The sequence below is a fragment of the Histomonas meleagridis genome, assembly GCF_020186115.1.
Source record: "Histomonas meleagridis strain 2922-C6/04-10x chromosome Unknown scaffold_61, whole genome shotgun sequence".
NCBI lineage: Eukaryota > Parabasalia > Tritrichomonadida > Dientamoebidae > Histomonas > Histomonas meleagridis.
The window spans coordinates 3,183,233-3,203,600 of record NW_027150931.1 but is presented as its reverse complement, the minus strand read 5'-3'; the positions used below and the strand labels follow the sequence as shown (position 1 = coordinate 3,203,600).

The 20,368-nt window shown below is 33.7% G+C and overlaps 7 protein-coding genes across 7 annotated transcripts; all 7 read left to right on the top strand.

Moving 5' to 3' along the window:
* Positions 1-462: 462 nt before the first annotated feature.
* GO595_010991 (Insulin-like growth factor binding protein,N-terminal) lies at positions 463-3,078 on the top strand (the record flags this gene model as incomplete). The annotated part of the gene is made up of 1 exon (XM_067913732.1): positions 463-3,078. One exon carries the CDS (start codon positions 463-465, stop codon positions 3,076-3,078), a length of 2,616 nt encoding a protein of 871 aa, XP_067769729.1.
* An 889-nt stretch (positions 3,079-3,967) lies between these two features.
* Positions 3,968-4,381, top strand: GO595_010990 (uncharacterized protein; the record flags this gene model as incomplete). The annotated part of the gene is made up of 1 exon (XM_067913731.1): positions 3,968-4,381. One exon carries the CDS (start codon positions 3,968-3,970, stop codon positions 4,379-4,381), a length of 414 nt encoding a protein of 137 aa, XP_067769728.1.
* Positions 4,382-6,266: 1,885 nt separating this feature from the next.
* On the top strand, positions 6,267-7,841 carry GO595_010989 (Sodium:sulfate symporter transmembrane region family protein; the record flags this gene model as incomplete). The annotated part of the gene is made up of 1 exon (XM_067913730.1): positions 6,267-7,841. One exon carries the CDS (start codon positions 6,267-6,269, stop codon positions 7,839-7,841), a length of 1,575 nt encoding a protein of 524 aa, XP_067769727.1.
* A 3,797-nt stretch (positions 7,842-11,638) lies between these two features.
* GO595_010988 (Ribonuclease H2 subunit A) lies at positions 11,639-12,436 on the top strand (the record flags this gene model as incomplete). Its single annotated transcript, XM_067913729.1, has 1 exon — positions 11,639-12,436. The coding sequence occupies one exon, from the start codon at positions 11,639-11,641 to the stop codon at positions 12,434-12,436; it is 798 nt and encodes a 265-aa protein (XP_067769726.1).
* Positions 12,437-14,807: 2,371 nt separating this feature from the next.
* Positions 14,808-15,743, top strand: GO595_010987 (DHHC zinc finger domain containing protein; the record flags this gene model as incomplete). The annotated part of the gene is made up of 1 exon (XM_067913728.1): positions 14,808-15,743. The coding sequence occupies one exon, from the start codon at positions 14,808-14,810 to the stop codon at positions 15,741-15,743; it is 936 nt and encodes a 311-aa protein (XP_067769725.1).
* Positions 15,744-16,048: 305 nt separating this feature from the next.
* On the top strand, positions 16,049-18,364 carry GO595_010986 (Protein asteroid 1; the record flags this gene model as incomplete). Its single annotated transcript, XM_067913727.1, has 1 exon — positions 16,049-18,364. The coding sequence occupies one exon, from the start codon at positions 16,049-16,051 to the stop codon at positions 18,362-18,364; it is 2,316 nt and encodes a 771-aa protein (XP_067769724.1).
* A 178-nt stretch (positions 18,365-18,542) lies between these two features.
* GO595_010985 (alcohol dehydrogenase, iron-containing family protein) lies at positions 18,543-19,724 on the top strand (the record flags this gene model as incomplete). The annotated part of the gene is made up of 1 exon (XM_067913726.1): positions 18,543-19,724. One exon carries the CDS (start codon positions 18,543-18,545, stop codon positions 19,722-19,724), a length of 1,182 nt encoding a protein of 393 aa, XP_067769723.1.
* Between the last annotated feature and the right edge of the window lie 644 nt (positions 19,725-20,368).

The window sequence follows — 20,368 nt, the reverse complement described above, 5'->3', positions numbered from 1 at the left end:
ATTGAAGCATTTTTCCATATTCATTATTTTGATGAAGTTATTAGAAAAATTTTTTTCTTCTGTTAACTTTTCGCTTGATTGGCTTTTTATTGTTTGTTCTATTTGTTTAGGTCAAGTTTCATTTTTCAGTTTTCATTTCGTTTTTTTAGTTAAACACAGACCAATCCTTTGCCATGAATAAGTTTAGTTTTTGGTTTAAAATTTGGGTGAAATATTTTGGTGACTTCTGTTGTGCACTGGATTATGAAATGTGGTGTTTCGAATGCATTTTTATTTTTTTATATTCTCCAAGTTTAAATTGTTTCATTTGGGCATTAACAAACGTCCTCAGAATTGAATTAGTCTGTTTGTGTGCAATCATTTGAGAAAGGTTAAAACACTTTGAATACTCACCTTTTGCTTTTGTGTGCAATATGATCGTTAATCACAAGTCAACAAATTTCAATTGTTTTCAATTTTTGAATGTCAAATGACACACTAATGATTTTAGGGCTGTTTTTGTGCGCTGTTGCGTCAAAGAAAATCAATGATCCTAACTACTGCGAAGATTGCGAACCATGCAAAAAGGGTGAGTACTGGCCATCTGGTACGAGTCATCACTGCGTAAAATGCCCAAAAGGAACATATAGTAAAATTGCAGAATCAAGGTCCTGCACTACATGTCCCGCTGGGTACTACACTGATCAAGTTGGTTCTAAACAATGCAAACCATGCCCAGAAGGTTATTATTCAAACTCAAGTGATTCTTCTTCTTTCGAAAATTGCAAGAAGTGTCCAAGTGGTACAGTAGGTGAAAAGCCTGAGGGATCAACAAAGTGTATTTCAACATTGTGCTCAGCTGGAAATTATTTTGATACCAAAAGCTCGAGTTGCAAGAAATGTCCAGCAGGCGAATATTCCAATTCCACTGATACACCAACATTTGCATCATGCAAGAAATGTCCAGCAGGAACAGAAAGTTATTCCTCATCAGGTGCAACAAAGTGTTACCCCTGTGATGCAGGTTATTATTCGGCCGAAAGTGGTACATACAGATGTAAAGCGTGCCCAGCAGGTTCATATTCTCCAAAGGGAGCAACTCAATGCACATTATGTCCAAAGGGAACATATTCAAGCTCAGCTTCAGGTTCATGCACAAAATGTCCAGCTGGTTCATATGCAGATGGAGAAGGATTAGGCGAATGCAAGAAATGTCCATCAGGCCAATATTCCAATTCCACTGATACACCAACATTTTCATCATGCAAGAAATGTCCAGCAGGAACAGAAAGTTATTCCTTATCAGGTGCAACAAAGTGTTACCCCTGTGATGCAGGTTATTATTCGGCCGAAAGTGGTACATACAGATGTAAAGCGTGCCCAGCAGGTTCATATTCTCCAAAGGGAGCAACTCAATGCACATTATGTCCAAAGGGAACATATTCAAGCTCAGCTTCAGGTTCATGCACAAAATGTCCAGCTGGTTCATATGCAGATGGAGAAGGATTAGGCGAATGCAAGAAATGTCCATCAGGCCAATATTCCAATTCCACTGATACACCAACATTTTCATCATGCAAGAAATGTCCAGCAGGAACAGAAAGTTATTCCTCATCAGGTGCAACAAAGTGTTACCCCTGTGATGCAGGTTATTATTCGGCCGAAAGTGGTACATACAGATGTAAAGCGTGTCCAGCAGGTTCATATTCTCCAAAGGGAGCAACTCAATGCACATTATGTCCAAAGGGAACATATTCAAGCTCAGCTTCAGGTTCATGCACAAAATGTCCAGCTGGTTCATATGCAGATGGAGAAGGATTAGGCGAATGCAAGAAATGTCCATCAGGCCAATATTCCAATTCCACTGATACACCAACATTTTCATCATGCAAGAAATGTCCAGCAGGAACAGAAAGTTATTCCTTATCAGGTGCAACAAAGTGTTACCCCTGTGATGCAGGTTATTATTCGGCCGAAAGTGGTACATACAGATGTAAAGCGTGCCCAGCAGGTTCATATTCTCCAAAGGGAGCAACTCAATGCACATTATGTCCAAAGGGAACATATTCAAGCTCAGCTTCAGGTTCATGCACAAAATGTCCAGCTGGTTCATATGCAGATGGAGAAGGATTAGGCGAATGCAAGAAATGTCCATCAGGCCAATATTCCAATTCCACTGATACACCAACATTTTCATCATGCAAGAAATGTCCAGCAGGAACAGAAAGTTATTCCTCATCAGGTGCAACAAAGTGTTACCCCTGTGATGCAGGTTATTATTCGGCCGAAAGTGGTACATACAGATGTAAAGCGTGCCCAGCAGGTTCATATTCTCCAAAGGGAGCAACTCAATGCACATTATGTCCAAAGGGAACATATTCAAGCTCAGCTTCAGGTTCATGCACAAAATGTCCAGCTGGTTCATATGCAGATGGAGAAGGATTAGGCGAATGCAAGAAATGTCCATCAGGCCAATATTCCAATTCCACTGATACACCAACATTTTCATCATGCAAGAAATGTCCAGCAGGAACAGAAAGTTATTCCTTATCAGGTGCAACAAAGTGTTACCCTTGTGATGCAGGTTATTATTCTGCCGAAGATGGTACATACAGATGTAAAGCGTGTCCAGCAGGTTCATATTCTCCAAAGGGAGCAACTCAATGCACATTATGTCCAAAGGGAACATATTCATCCTCAACAGGAGCAAATGGATGCACAAAGTGCGCTGCCGGCTATTACTCAGATGAAGAAGGCTCACTCAGCTGCAAGAAGTGTCCTCAATACTCCACATCCACCGAAGGTTCGTCTGAATGCCAAAGCACGCGCTGTCCAAAGGGTTCGTACACCACATCGTCAGGTTCATGCGTCAAGTGCTCCGCTGGCTACTACTCAGATGAAGAAGGCGCCAAAACGTGCAAGAAATGCCCGGGCGGCACATACGGCATTGCAGCCGGCGCGACATCGCTTAACCTTTGCTACAACTGTCCATGCGGAACTATATCAACCGAAGGCGCCGATAAATGCACTGAGTGTACGCCAGGATACTTCCCTAACAAAGAGCAAACGAAGTGCTTGCTAATTGAAGATGACGAATAAATGCACTTATTCCCAATTTATAAAACAGTCAAATTTTAACGTATTCAGTGAAGTATAACGCAGTGAGTGGAATTTTCGATCACTGAAATGTGCTGAATCTTCACAACTTGGTAACACGTTAACACTTGGAATTGACTATAGGAATAAGAAAAATTGGGAAATTAATGAAATAAATTTAGTTCGAATTAGAATTAAATTGAAAAATGATTAATTGAAAAATTGACAACAAAAGTGAATGAAATAACAGAACATATGAAGAAGAGAAAATTGAAACAAAAATAACAACAAAAGAAAGGTATCGAAAGCGCATTCGTTTTGTTTGGAACATTCCACAGTGGAATTCATTAATGAATCAATTATTGAACATCGTTAAATTTATTGGATCAACACTTAATTATTATTTAATTAAATTAACATTTATTTAATTTGATTGCATTCTTTAATTATAGGTTCAACTTTACATGGAAATTAAAAACAGTTTTCCAACAGTTAAAACACAACTTTTTTATCTCAATTTTCACTTTTTGAATGTACCGATAACAGCTAAAACTATTAAAAATGATGCTCAAAAAGTTTAACTCACGCTTTTGAGTGCTTTACACAACGGTTTATTACAATTTTTTTCACAAAAATTAAATTGAATTCCAGAATCCACAATTTTCAGAGAAGAATTTTGCAGTCCATTTAGCAATAAAATTCCTCATAGACATTTTTCTCAAACAAAGTTGGAATAAACAAAGAGAACGTCCTCTTTATGGTCTTATTGAATTGCCTAATGTAAATGATTTCAATTTGAAAGTTGGAATTGCGGTGAAGTCAGCCGCTCGGCCGATAAATCGCTTGGCCAGACCGTTACTATGAAAAAGTAGTCAAATTGTCAAACAAATAAATGTCTGATTCGAATCACACCAGGCATGGATCACTGATGAAATCACAGAAAGCAAAAGAGAAACGTAAAAACATTAAATTTTTTGACTCTGCCGAATATGCAATGAACCATGGTAAAGAATCAAAAAATGAATTACCAACAACAGTTCTTGAATGTAAAATTCCTAAAGACCCAACAGATTCTCCACTGTCTCTTGTGGAAACACACGGTAGTTTTGGAAATATCGAGATAAATAAAAATGCTAAGACAAAGAGAGAAAATATAAAATTGTTTGATTCTGCTAATTGGATGATGGAGAAGGAATCAAACAGCGATGGTGTTTCCTCCGAAGAACAAAAACTTGTCCCAACAAGTTCGTTTATAAATTCTCAACTTGTTGATCTCCCAGGAACTTCACTTCTTTGCGTTGACTAACTACAGCTTTTTGCGGAAAGTAAATTTACGATTTTTTCTGTAGTAAATATTTCATGAAATACTTTTTTCTCATTAATTTAAAATATTTTTATATAGTTGGTTAAATGGACGGCTCGCATAGAATTTAAATTGTTATCAAGTCATTATGTCGGAAAAGAAAATGAGAAGAATTTCATCTTTAATAAGATATTGTAGCAAAAAGGAAAAATTCCTTTGAGAATCTATAAGGAAATAGCTTTGTTAACAATCTTTTCTTCTATGACATAACAATTTTTTCATGAAGAAATTTATTAATAAATTTGATTTTTATGGTTGACGAAATTTTGTGTCGCGAATGATTCTTAGGTAAATGTGCATTTTGGTTTATACAAAGGATAATTGGATTCGATGCTTGATGATTTTATATTCATTAACGTACAAAAATTCGTTTAAAAATAATATCTGCAATGCAAAAGAAAACTATAGGATTTCAGTCAACAATTCCTTTTATCAAAGTTGAGAAAGACGTGTTTACAGAGATTATCCAATTTTCAAAAAAGGAAGAAAATTTTACAGGATTATTAATTGGAAAAATTGAATATACAACTGAAGAAATTTTACTAACATATTTTAAATTTATTCCTCATGGAGAAGAAGGCTACCAATTTGGAGTTGGTGAAATTCCATCTTTTTTAGTATTCAAAAAAGATTCAGAAGAACCAACACAATGGGATGTGGATGACAATTACCAATCATATCTTCAAGGAGCAGCAGAAACATCATCATTTTCATCTGATTCGTATTATTATTTATATTGTACTGCTGTATATACAGATGCTTTACACCTCAATTTTGAAATGGTATTTCCTAATTTCATTGTATCAATTGAACCATTAAAAGGAATAAAAAATTGTACTACTAGGAAAGTTACTGAAGCTTATTATAAAATCAAAGCTGTAAATAATTTTGTTGAAGCTTATTATATTGGTCTTACTTTAGATAATGATCCTCGTATTATTAATTTATCATTTTCGCTATATGTAGCATTTACTCTTCCTATTCATGCAGCAATTAATGGTGTTCTTTATAATATTGAATGTTCACTTGATGATAAATTTCATATATATCAAGTAGATATTTCATCACCACAAAAAAAGATAATGAAACCAATTGAAACTACCGAAGAAGAAGAAAAATCGGATTTCCTTGATCAAATATCATTAAATGGGTTTAATCAAGATCAAATTATTTCTTTAATCCAATCTATGCATAAAGAAATTATAGATCTCCGAAAACAACTAGAAGAAAGAGAAGCTAAGATGATTGAATTATTAAAAGAACGTGATGAAGAAATCAAAGATCTTCTAAATACAATTCTTTCTTCTATTCGAAGACAAGAAACAACTCCACGAATTCCAAAGTTTTTTACACCAAAGCAACATCCTACACCAGAGCAAAAGACGCCAACAAAGTTAAAAGTCGAACAATCGAATGTGATAGATATATCACCAACGATACCAAGACCTTATATACCAACAGAACAAAAGAAATCATTAACACCAAATGAACAACCCCGAAATTATCCTTTAAAACCAAAAATATCTCAAACAGAAACAAAAAGTTCTTCAAGATATGTGTCAGATACGATTCGTTTACCTTCGTCTATTGACAATAACAACAGTAAGAAAAATCAACAAAGAACTTCTACATCTTCATCAAATCAATTTAAAGCAGATCAATCATTTATAGTTGATGATCTCTCGATAGACTCCAAGAAATTTTTAAATGTTTTAGGCTTTCCAAAATAAAATATTATTTATATATTTTTATTTTTATTTTAAATTATTTTTGAACAATTTTGAATTCATTTTGATCCTCATTCGGGGCACCCCCATTCACTTCATCAATGAAACACAAAAACTTCCAAATACTGGAATCGAATGATCCAGATCTAGAATCATATGGACGAGTTCGTAGACTTAGTTCCACCGATGCAGATGAAGTAATTCGAGCAGTATCCGGAGATCCAGAAAAAGAGCAAAAGAAGAACAAATTATTATCATTTTTACCGCTTACAGCAGTTGCAATTTTCTGTATTATCTATGTCTGCCCGATTTTCCCCTCATATCCAACGGCTCACACATGTTTCGCCATATTAATTTTGGGCGCCTTTCTATGGGCCACTGATCTTATCCCATCTTATACCACAGCGTATTTAATACCTTTTTTATCCATTTGGTTTAGCATTGGCTATGACAATAACACAGGCCGACGAATTCCGGCCAGTCAATTAGCCACACGGATCGCCGCAAAATTTATGGACCCAATAATTTTCGTGTTTTTGGGTTCACTAACTATGAGCGAAGCGTTAACCAAATTACAAATCACAGATCGCTTATCTTCATTTGCATTATCCAAAATCTCACAAAAACCAAAAGTTGTCTTATTCGCAATTATGCTATTAAACTTTTCCACGGCCGCCTTCTTATCTAACATCGCTTCCACGACATTACTCTTAACATTCACATTGCCAATAATCCGATCGTTAAGTCCAAATGATCCATTCATCAAACAGCTTTTGTTGGGCTTAGCGTGGAGCGGTAATTCCGGTGGCTTAGTAACGACAATTGCATCAGTCCAAAACATATTAGCGATTAAATACATCAACGAAAGCGGCGCCGCGTCAATATCATTCATACAATGGATCGGATTCGCCGGTCCAACAGCGTTTGTAATATTAATACTTACGTATTTCTATTTGAGATTACGCTACAAAACTTCTTCCGATGAATTAATGATAAATTCGAATACAGACTTCGGTAAATGGACTTGGAAACATACATTCACTTGCGCAGTGACTTTGATTACGATTATACTATGGGCAATGCAAGAAGAGTTCCCCGGATTCTTCGGACACGTGGGTATTACTGCTTTGATTCCAGTGATTTCGTTCTTCTCGACGAAGATTCTGAATTCGGAAGACTTCGGTAACTTCAGATGGTCAACTTTGTCATTGATGGGCGGTGGTATTGCTTTAGGCGAAGCTATGAATGCATCGGGACTGTTGACTTTGCTATCGAATGGGATAGCAAATGCTATGAAAGGTATTCCTTTGTTTGTTATCATTTTAATATTCTTGTTAGTGATTGGTATACTCGTTTCAGTCATCAATCATACATCAGCTGCTGCCATTTTGTTCCCAGTTTTGAATCAAATTGGATTAGATATCGGAAGTCCAATTTTGTTCTTGACGTTGTCGGCAATGATGGTCGGATGTGCTCAACTGTTTCATATTTCATCGTTCCCAACAGCTTTGGTTTATGGCGTACAGAAACATGAAGTTAACAACCCGATGAAACAAACAAATGAACATTTCTTAACCGGACCTGAGTTTTTCTTCGCTGGTTGGCCTGTTGTACTTGGCTCTGCATTGATTATTGCTTCTGTTGGCTATGGCTTGGTCCTTGTGATGGACCTTTAGTTTAATGAGAATTAAAATTATTTTTATGTATGATTGAAAACATCAAATTTGATGTGCTGATGATTAACGTTCAATGAAGATGAACATGAGTGAATTGAAAAAGTACTTTCAAATTTGAATAAGTTTTCGCCGTTATTTGAACAAAATGTCGGTTCATTTCAATGCAATGTATTGAATAGTTTTTGCCAGCCATTCAAAAATTCTTTACAAAACAACCCAGAAGTGACGATAAATATTGAAAAATGCCATGAACAAGGAAAACTTGTTTTGTTAATTTACCATAATATTTTACATGTGACAAAAATTAAAAAATAGCAAATAAAATAAAGTGAAATATTGAATTTAACATGCATGAAAAAATATCAATATTATTTTTAATTAATTCAATTTTTAAGATCTGAACTGTGAATATTTGCCGAAGCGAGCAAGAACATAAAGTTCCTTAGCTTTTAAGTTTGTTTGAGATCCATTTTTATTTTTTAATCAGATAAATGAATTTTAGAAATATCGATAACATTTCAAATTTCCAGAAAAAGTAAATATTACGACTATTCAGTTCAATTTTGGCAAATCCATTCTTAGAAAAGCAAATTGAAAAATTTTACAACAACTTTTATTTCAATTTTATATTATTTTTAGAATGCCCTTTTCACATTATCATGCTAAATTGAGCAATTTTTATCAAAAGATTATTATAGCCTACTTATATTAATCATAAATTATCAATATTTTATATATGAATATGAAATATCATCCAGATCTTCAAAAAGTTAATCAAAATCGATACATCTGCATTAATAAACGTGTATTTTTCATTTAACTATGTTGTTTATTCATGAACATCTGATAATTTTATGGAAGAAAACTAAGAAGCAGCAATGATTGAAAAAGTAATTTTTCTAAGCAGTTAGTGTAAAGTAAACAAGCATTTGTGGACAAACCAAAAGCAAACGGCCAATTTTCTCTCAAATTTACCATAAGGCTAATAGCACTTCACCTAAATGGAGAATTTCCTGGTCCTCTGTGAAGGCTGGAGAAATGGCGATCATACTTCAATAGAAAAGCTTGAGCTCATCCAGGATAGTCCAGAATATTCTCAATATTTTGTTGCATTGTTGAATTCTTTAGCAAATAATCCAAACATTGTAAATGATCACGTGAAATTTATTATCCTAACAATGATAAGACATCAAGTTATTAACTTATACTTCGATTATATCAATAATAACATAATTTCTATAACTGATTCATTAAAAATTCTACTTTCAAACCAAACCAATGAAATGGTAATAAGTGAAGCTCTCGAGGTACTTTCTGATATTCAAATAATCTATAATCCAAATTTATTTGAATTTATCTTAACTGCACATGGAAATTTTTATCCTCGATTTCTTCAGCTTATTCTTCATAATTTCGACAAAGAATTTGTTAGGGCCAAATATACAATCCGAGAATATTTTACCAAAAAGAATGAATTTATTTCTCATTCTCTTCATTTTCTCTTCAAGAACCAACCCAACATTGAATGGCTTCAGCTTCTCAATGTTACACTTAAAACTATTTTTTCAATGCCTGAACAAAATTATAAATTTTTTGAAATCACATTTTTATTTCTTGACATTTTATCTAATTTAATTTCGCAGCCAATTCACGACGATGGGATCCTCTTTTTGTTTTGTGAGATAATCACTGATTTTCTTGAGAACCTCCAATTTTTTGATCTTTGTACGCAAGATGTTGACTCGATGAATCGTGTTGATAAACTTTTACATATATTTATATTTATCACCAGTTCATTGTGTCAAAATGCAAATTCGGAACTTTTAATGGATTTATGGAGTCAATTAGCTAAGTGTATGATCTTAGTTGACTTTTCACGATTCGAAACGTTAGGAAATATCTTTGGCTTTATACCAAATGTCTTTAACATTATACAAAACAATTTCCAATTTGGGGATGTAATTGATTTAGCGTTACCATTAATACAATTGTTATATCGATGGAGTACAAATGCAGAAAATATTCCTTGTAATCCATTTAAGGAAAATGTATTATCAATTGTGATTCCATACTTCATTAACTTTATGTATATGAATTATAATTGTTCATTAGTCGGACTCTTAAAGAATTTCTCAGGCGATTTATATGAAACTTCGAATGTAATCTTTAAATCATATTTTTCTCAATTAATTAATGACCCTAATAATGATAACAATGGGATTTTCTTCATCGCGGAATGTTTAAAACACGAAAGATTCGGTGATGATCCATTGTTTGAACAAGTTCTTTTAAAGTTAAAGCAATCAGAATTCACATTTTCATCATTTTGTTTTTTGGTTTGTTATTTCGATAAGTTAACGATAGTCGATAGAAAAAACATATTAAAAATCGCTGCATTTAAGTTCGATAATCTTTTGTCACAACGATTTATACCATTTTGTTATCAATTGTTGGAGAAATTCCAAAATATTAACTTAGAACAAGACGACGTAGAAAATATTGGAATTATTCTAAACAAAGTTAAAAATTTGGATTTTACTTTCTCAGATTTTATTATCGACTTTTTGAAGCTGTTTCCGAACCATGAAAACGAAGAATTACAAATTATTATTTTACAAAATTTAGCGAAATTTCAAATTATTTTAACGGAACAATTGGTAAACGGTGACGGACAGGGTGCCCTATCCACAACATTCAAATTCACAGCAACACTTGAAAAAGTGGCGAATACAACACGAAATCAAGCATTCAAAAATCAAATTTATTTGCAAACTATTCAAAACTTAACGTGCCCTCTCAATTTTTTTATGTGCGATTCTTGGGTGGTACAAGAAATATTATGTCAAATAATACATAAGTTATTAAAAGAGTATATGTTTGGTGATAATATTAACCACGTTCGTGAATGGTTAAGTAATGTATTAATTAATAATCCTCAATCATGTCATATGAATATAATCGAATTATTATATTCTCGAGATGTTATTTATCTTTTTCATATAAAACCAACTTCAAATGATGAATTGAACATAAAAGTTTTGGAACATTTTCGAAAAGCAATTCGGAAATTAAGTGATGATGATATATGGAATTATTTTTTATCAATTGGGTTAATCAAAGAATGCTTTTGTAATTGCTTTAATTCGTATATACATTATTTATTAATAGAGATATTATATATGATATTTTGCTGCAGAAACATCCAAAATACACCAAAAGAAATTGAATCGGAAATATTCGTTTTTTTGATTTGTGGTCTTTTTACATCGTTCTCAAATTCAATATTTTACGATTTCGACGATAACGGAGCACTTTTCCAAAAGTTCTTCAAAATTTGTTATCGATTAAGAAATGATTTAACAAATAAATTCTTAGCAATTGTCTTTCAAATTAAAGAATTGGAGAGGATAAGTGGTTACTTGCAAAATTTGTTCGAAATTATTAATAATTATCAACAAATGGAAAATATCCCACCAAGCGAAATGCCTGGATTGCTGAAAATTGCCTTCCAATTATTGTTTTGTAGAAAATCAATGAATTTGGAGCTCATCAGAAGGGCATTGAGCGAAATTTATGCTGTCTTTAAAAAATAAATTATACAATTTATGTGGAAATAAATTTTTTTCTTCTTTTATTTGTTTTTGAGTTTATCTCATTCATATTAAAGTTGTGATTATTTGAAAAATATATCAAAATTAAACACTTCTTTTTTTTTTATCTTTTGCTTCAAATTTAATTCGAATCAAAAACTGTTTGGTCTAAACGGTCTACATACAGTTTGAATACTTTACATCAAGATGAACTCCAAGATAAACCTCGAAATTCCGGATGAGATTAATGGGCTTCCGATTGAAATGGGAATTGGCATATCTGGTATAGATGCTGTTGTGGGTCCGGTTGTTTTTGTGGCTGCTTTTGCAAAGGTTGGGTATCAATGGAATACAGTTAGCTGTAATGACCAAATAAATCCAGATCAAAGAGTTTTGGAGTTAAACAACATAAAATCACTTCCAATAGGATTTGGTTTTATTTCATATTCCGCTGCTGAAATTAGTGCAAGTCTATACAATTCAAATGATATAAACTCTTTGACCCAATCTGCTATTAAATCATTAGCAAAAGCAATTTCAGCTAAAGGCTTATTTATTAACACATTACAAATGGTAATGTCAGATGGTGATATGGAAAAATTTCGAGAAAATCTTCAAAAGGAATTTCAATTCATGAGGGTGGTTTGTGTTAAAAAAGAGAGTTCACGATTAAACTCAATTCGTGTTGCATCATTTTATGCAGATATCATAAGAAATCAAGAACTCAGTAACTTTGAATTCGCAGAACCAGAAACAAGTATTGACCGTTGTTATGGATCAGGATATTCTGATGATAGTGAAACTATTGATTGGCTTAATAGAAATTTTGATCCTATTTTTGGGTTCCCTTCAATTGTTAGGTTTCACTCCAAACCAGCACAAGAAGCATTGAAGCAAAATCAAGTGAAAGTCACATTTCGAAATGATGAAAATGTCAAAACCCAAAATATCATCGACTCCGCCTTTTTCTCTCAAAGGAAGGCCCAATCACCGGCGTTACAGTGATTTGTAATTCCGATGCTATTTAAACGGACCATAAAAAGCCAAAATCCCGATAACATTCAAATTACAATCACACTCACAATTTTTCAACGGTATAACATCCGTTGTAAGAAATTATAACCTTTTAACTCAATTCAATTCAATACACACACCGAAAAATTGAATTAATCAAAAAGTGACGTTTTTAAGTCATTTGTAAACAGGTTGGACATGCAACTTCAGACAAGAGTTAGATTTGCTGATGCACCAATTGTTTTCCAAGCAAATCAAATCCAATGGGCTGATATTAAGCAAACAATTAATGATGAAGTCGTTCCTAAAAGCATATTGAAGGAATCTAAAAAGCTTCCTTTGATAACTATGCAAACTTTGTCTTCGGTCCTTTTCCTGTTTATAGCATTGCTCGTGTTCATCCTTATTAGATTCATTGATCACACATTATTCCAAGCAATTCCTGGCGAAGCCAAACACATATCATTTTGGCTCCAAAAGATCTCTTCTAGCGTCGTAAGCCATTCAGTATCAACGGAAATATAGAAATAAAACTATCCAACTATTTCAAACGAAATAAAACTATCCCTATCCGAAATCTTTTTTATTCTTTTTAGTGCATGTGCTAAAAATCGTTTTATAAGATGAAAGATGGAATTCCTTTTGCTTGAGATTGTTGTTCATGGAAATTAAATACTTTATTCATAAAATATAAAACATTGAAAATTGAAAAATTAATATTTAACGAACGTTAAGGAAATGAGGTAATATAAAAAAATAAAAAAATGTACCACCCAGGACTCGAACCTGGAATCTCATGCTCCGTAGGCACACGCCTTATCCATTGGGCCAGTGGTACTTTCGAAAATCTTTTAGTTAATTTATATACGATATAAAAAATACATGCCATAAGTAAAGCTATGTAAAATTTAGAATGATATCAGAAGAGAAAAGAAGTTTTCTTGAAATTAATAAATATCTTCAAAATTTTAAACAACAAAAAGAGCAAGACCCTAACACAAATTTTTATATTTTTTTAGAAAATGATGAAATTGAAATGATTTTTCATACACTTAAAACTGAAAACATAATAAATTCCCTAGAAAGATTGAATTACATTGCTGAACATCAAGTATTTAATGTATCTTCTAGAGCACTTTCAATTTTATTTGATGTATTAAATATTAAAAATAATTTTTCTAATTTTATATATGCCTCAGCCCTAAAACTTGCCTTAGAGTTAATTACATTTCGTAAAGAAAACATTACACTTTTTTTTTCGTTACCAGAATCAATTCAAATAATCTGGGAATTTTTTCCAATTATCGAATCCACTAAAATCCTTCACAACATCATGAGTCAAAATCCTGCTTCTATTCCAGTAGTTTTATCAATAATTACCTTTGATAAATTTCAATCCATTTTATCAATAGAATCTCCATTTTTTAACACTGCTCTATTTTTCTATCCAAAATTACTTAAAGCATCAAACACATTTGATCCTAATACCAAAGATTTTCTTCTTACATTGGATACAATTATTTTAGCAACGCAAAACACTTATTTAGTTACAGAGTCAATTTCAGCGATGAGTGAAATCATTGAAATTTCAAACGAAGCAGCAACTTTTTTAATTGAACGATACCCATTGTATTGTGAATTTGATCAAACTGACTCACTTCGAAACATTGAAACCATTAAGTTATTAATAACTGTTGCAAAATCTCTACAAAGTTACGAATTTGCAGCAAATCAAAAAATTTTAGAATTTTTGCATTTATGTTTAACATCTTTATTAGATTATAATGATTGTTTATTATTTTTTACATTAGACTTTTTTTTGTTATCAAAAGATTTATCTCCTTTTTATAATTTTCCTTTTATATTTTGTGATTTAATTAGTGTAATTGATAAAAATAAATATGGTGTACAAGTAAAAATTATCGAAATCATTTGCCATTTTTATTTAGCAAATGATTTAAATTTTTTGGAAAATTGTTTTAAATTATTTCCTCTGGAAAATTTGGTCGATTTTATTGATGATGACTCAAATATGGAATTGCAAGGAAACATTTTGGAATGTTTAATAAGTATTAAAATGAAATTTGATCAACAGATGCAAATACCAATTGACGAATTGATAAATGATTCAAGAGTATTAGATATAATTGATCGCATTTCATCCAAACAAGAAAATAATTTGGCCGAAATGGCGCAATTCCTATTACCTAAAATGACCATTTTATAGAATATACAATAAAATATACATCATGTAAAATTTGTTTTCTGGTTAAAGTTTGTGTGTATTCCAAATCAAATTTCCAATGAAAGAAAAGTGTAAGTGGCGACCGTTTGGGAAATGATCGGTGGCCGTTAATTCAAAATGAGCGTAAATGAAAATTTAATAAATGAAACTCATCTACAACCCGAAGAAGGAATTCCAAATAAGACAGAATGGTATGTAAGCTGTAAGTGCTGTTGTAAAACTCCTTGTCTAAGGCTGAAAAACGATCCAAAAAATAGAGTATTTTGGGGATTTTTAGAATTAGGATGTTGCATGCAATTTATAGTTGTTGTTTTAGCTCTTTTCCCAGTTTGTGTTTTTGCAGCCGTTGTTTTTATACATCTTTCACTCGCATTACAAATTGTTTCTACGATTACAATTTTATTCTGTTTCATTATGTTCTTTTGGGCATATTTTGGTGCTTCCTGTAGTGATCCAGGCTTTCTTCCATATGATTGGATACAAACACAAAAATATACATATTCGTGGGAAGAACAATTATCAGGACTTGCAATTACAAAAGAACAAGTTGACTATGCATGTAACAATCGACCCAAATTTGCTTCATTTTCTCGAAGTAGTGGTCGATTTGTGATTCGTGCAGATCACATTTGTGGCTGGATTAATAACTGGGTTGGCAAACGAAACCACAAACAGTTTATGCTCATGGCGTTATGGGGCGGCCTTTATTGTATCGTATTATTAGCATGGCATGTATATGGTACTGTTAAATTTCATGAGTTCAAATCTGGAATTTTCATTCTGAACATTCTTTCGTTTGCATTTGAGTTCGCATTCGGCACCCTCCTCATATGGGTGTTCATACAAAATCTGATTGATTTGAAATCAAACACAACGAAAATACAAAAGTGGAAACACGAAAGAGGTCAGCAGTACAGCTTCTGCCAGTCAATGAGAGAAGTTTGCGGAAAGGACTGCTTCTTTATGTGGCTGGTGCCGACACATGCGTTCGATGAAAACATGACTTTGGAGGCTGAGGAAATACCACAAGAAGCACCTGACCCAACTTACTGATTGATGTTGTTGAATAAATAACATGAAATACGAATTTTAATTTTTTTTTTAAATGAACAAATAAGAAGTCATTTTTATTATATTCATGATCAAGAAGTAATTTTGAAATTGAATCAAAAAATAATCAATATACAGTAATATCTATTCATCTTAGATCCCATGAAGCAAATAAAATATTTTAATCAGAAACAATTATGGAAACATCGGATTTGAAGAAAATTGTTTAAATTTTCGACCGTTAAAAAAATATTTCAATACTTTGAGCGGTTTGATGGCCATAGAAGGGAAAAGTGACACTTTCGAAAATGGTACGTGGCCTCACAGCTGCTCTTTATCATTCTCAAGTTGAATATCCACTCCAAATTACAGCCGACAAATTACCCCACAAAGGCGCAACACCAAAGGTTATCGTTGATGGCGTTTCCCTTGCTTACCACATAGTTACCTCAAGTCGTGAGTACGCATATGATTTCGCAAACGGTGGCAATTATAAGCTTTATTCCCAAAAGACAATCGAGTTTATTGCAACATTGGAATCAGCAGGAATTGAAATCGTTTTTGTTTTCCCATTTGCTGATGGTACACCAACCAACGTTCCAAAGGATGTTGCCGAAGCACGTTGGGATAAGAGAGCACTTGACAAATTCCGTCGTGTTCAACGTTTAAGGCATATCTTAGAAAAATCAGGATCATTAAAAGGTCTTCTTGAAGTTCTCCCACCAATGATGATTACTGAAATCGCCGAAACAGCAGTTCAACAAAAAGTTCAAGTCTTATATACAAGAAATAATGTTACACGTTTTGCAGCTAAATATGTTGCTAATGGAAATGCTGATGCTGTTGTAGCCCTTAGCAGTGATTATGTCATTTTCAAGAACATCAATTACATTCCAATTGATTCGATCACATTTAATGATGATAAAATGCTTGCTTTCGAACTCTTAAACAACGAAATTGCTGCTAAACTTCTCCAACTCAACGATCCCGATAAACTTTTCCAATTATCAGTTCTTTTAGGAAATGTATATACTGAACCTTTTATTGTCAACAAGTACAACATTCAAAACCTTCTTCACATCAAATCCAGCACTAAGTACCAAGATTTCCTTACATATGGAATAGTTTCATTCCTTAATGGAGAAGAATTTGATAGCATCCAACAAACATCACCAACAAGAGAAATGATCCAATCTGATGCCCAATTCCAAAAAGCCATCACTGATTCCGAAGCATTCTACAATCTTGACACTCCACTTGAAGATGAAGGTAAATCTGATTTATCAGAAAAGTCTGCCAAAGGTGAAATCCCAGACTGGGCTCCATCCATCTCTGAAGGCGGAGACTTTTGGTATGATCCAGTAATCGATGATTATGAACATCCGATCAAAACCGATAACATCACATTACCACTTCGTAAGATATTCTATAGCATCCTTAAACGTGACACAGTCACAGAACACGTCCCAAGGTCCGATGGTATTGTCACCCAAGAAGTTAAATCTGAAGAAGGATTTCCAGATTACGCAACATTACAAAGCCTTCAAAAGAAGAAAGGTGGCGTGAATCGTCTTAAGTCAACATTCCATAACATTGCACACTGTAGCTTCCCACCTGACTTCAAATTGCCAAAAGATGATCCATTACTCAAACTCGAAGAGCCAATTCAAACATGCGGCTACGCATTACGATTCTTAGTATCACAATGTTTCACTAACAACCAAGTTCCAAATAGTTTGATCAAAGAAGATTCACCACAATCACTTAAAGATGCTAAAGTTGTAGGTGCACCACCATTAGATATGTTCGAATTACGTTCATTAGCAGTCACATGTGTCATATTATGTTTGAACTTAGGCTCGAAATTTAATGGCCCAATCTTAAAACCGAAACTTCGTCGAGTTAAAGTATCCGCAATGTATCAGGCAGTTGTCCAGCACCTTGTTTGGATGCAGCAATTACTTGGAATTAAGTCAGCTAACTCTAAGCCTCATCGTTTCTTTGATGGCGACATATTTGCCGCAATTTATGACGCTGCTGGTGAAATGTCAGGTGAAAAATTCTCGTTATATTTCGAAGACCAAGAAAAGATTGCCAAAGTCGAAAAAGAGTTACTCGATCCATTTATCTCCGCAGTTCTTTCACCATTCCCTAAGGAAATCTTTGATGCATTCACTTCTTCGCCGCGTTCGTTCCATTCTGTTCAACCAGTCACAAACGAAAAACCTGTCGAAGTTATCGTTGTCAAATCGGCATTTGATGCACTTATGAATGACGATGAAGAAGAGGATGAAGGTGAAGTCGCCTTACCTCCACCAGTCGTAGCTGCACCTCCACCACCACCACCTAAGAAGCAACAACCAAAGAAAAGAGGCGGAAAGAAAGCTGCTGAAGAAGATGACGACATGGAAGCATTTCTCATTGCACAAGCTCAAAAGAAAGCAGCTGAAGCACCGAAACAAACTACAGCACCTACAAAATCAGCTGTCAAACAACCAAAGAAGAGAACTTATGTTAGAAAGGTACATGGAACATTAAACCAAGACAGGCAGCAAGAATTTACAAGAGAATCGAAAGGAGAAATCAAGAGACAATTAAAGCAACAAGGATTCGATTATAACTAAGAAATAAACCTCTAATAAACATTTTATCATTGATAAAATTTTAAAATTTTAATTTTTTTGATGTTAAATTTTTGAATTGAATTTGATCGTTTGTCCGTACGATAAATTTTCAGTTCGTTTGTAAAGTTATTAATTTTCTTCAGAAATTTATCGTATGACGTAACTTCACTTTTTTGAAATGTCTCAGCATTGGCTATGGAACAACACTACACAAGTTGCCTTCGGCACAGGATGCGTAAAGGAGCACATGCCAAAGTTTGTTAAGCCAAATAGCAAAATCCTTTGCACATTTGGTGGTGGATCTATCGACCATAATGGAGCTAGAAAAGATGTTACTGAAGCACTTGCTGAACTTAAGTGCGAGGTTCGTTGGGAAGGAGGTATTCCACCAAATCCAGAATATGATAGATTAGTCGAAATCGCTAAAGTTGCTAGAGAATTCAAGCCAGACCTTATCCTTGCTGTTGGTGGTGGCTCAGTTCTTGATGGAACTAAGTTCCTTTCTATAGCTGCCAAACTTGATGAGAAAGAAGATCCATGGAAGATCATTACAGGCGAAATTAAACCGACAGAAGCATATCCAGTAGCATCAGTAATGACCATTCCAGCCACTGGCAGTGAATGGAACAATGGATTTGTTGTAAGCCGTCGTTCAATTAATGCCAAATTTGGTCGTTCATTTGATTTTGTCTATCCAAAGTTCTCTCTTTTAGATCCACTCTACACGATGACCTTACCAGTCCGTCAATTACGTAACGGTGTCTTTGATGCAACATGTCATATCATTGATCAATTAATTACACCTGCCGAAAATCCATTAATGGATCATTTCTTAATGTCTGTCTTCAAAGAACTTGTTGGCATTGGACCAGAGGTTGTTAAAGAGAACTCATCAATTGAACTCCATGAACGATTAATAATTGCTGCATCATTTGCGCTCAACTATGTACTCGCCCTTGGCAAAGAAACATGTTGGGCAATCCATCAAATCGGTCACCAACTTACTGTTGAGTATGGAATTGATCACGGCGCAACATTATCAATCGTAACTCCATTCTTACTCGAGAACCAGTTCGAGCCGAGGAAGGCGATTTTAGCGAAGACAGGCGAATTCGTGTTCGGCTGTAAGGGAACTGAAGAAGAGAAAGCGCGCGGATGCATCGCAGGCATCAGGAAGTTCATCAAAGACATCGGACAAGCGGAGAAGGTGTCCGACTGGGAAGGCGCAGAGGTAAAAGAGGGCGACGTCGAAAAGGTGACGAAGATGGTAATGGACTCTCAGGGAGGAAAACCATTCGGATTCAGAGGATCAATCGACGAAAAGGCAACGAGGGAAATACTGACACATTGCATAGTTTGAATAAATCGTCCGTAATTAAATGTATTAAACTATTGTTTTAATGAGTGAGACAAATTGCGCTTGGATGTAATGTGGTCTTTGTGATCAAATTTGTTGAATAGGGAATGCGATTTTAGTGCTTATTCACGTAATTGTTTTACATTTCACTAGAAAAATGGATATTATTGTTATTAATGGATAATTATAATGAATTCATTAAGAAAAAATTTAAGGAATTTTGATAAAATTTGAGTGTGATTATTAATTATTAATTTCACTTACTGAGAGAGAGACATTTTATTTATTATTCATTTTCTTTCAATATTGTAATATAAGTAGATTTGGATTATTTTCCTTATCACATCTTTTTGGGTTTAATTATTTTTTATCTTGAGTGGATTTTTCAAATGCTCATTCTTCAAGAAGTAATTGAACCAATGGAGTGTGTCTTGGCAATTTCAAGAAATGTTACAAATTATTAAAACAAATATAAAAGTAAGAAAAGTAATAATTTTAATGTTTCCACCTTCAATTTCATGTTTGGCTTTATTTTCACATTTGCACCACTCATAAGCAAATATTCAAAAAATTTACTTGATCCAAAAAATGCTGCATAATCATTTAATGAAACATTTTCTTTTTTAATAAATGAACATCTTTCATAA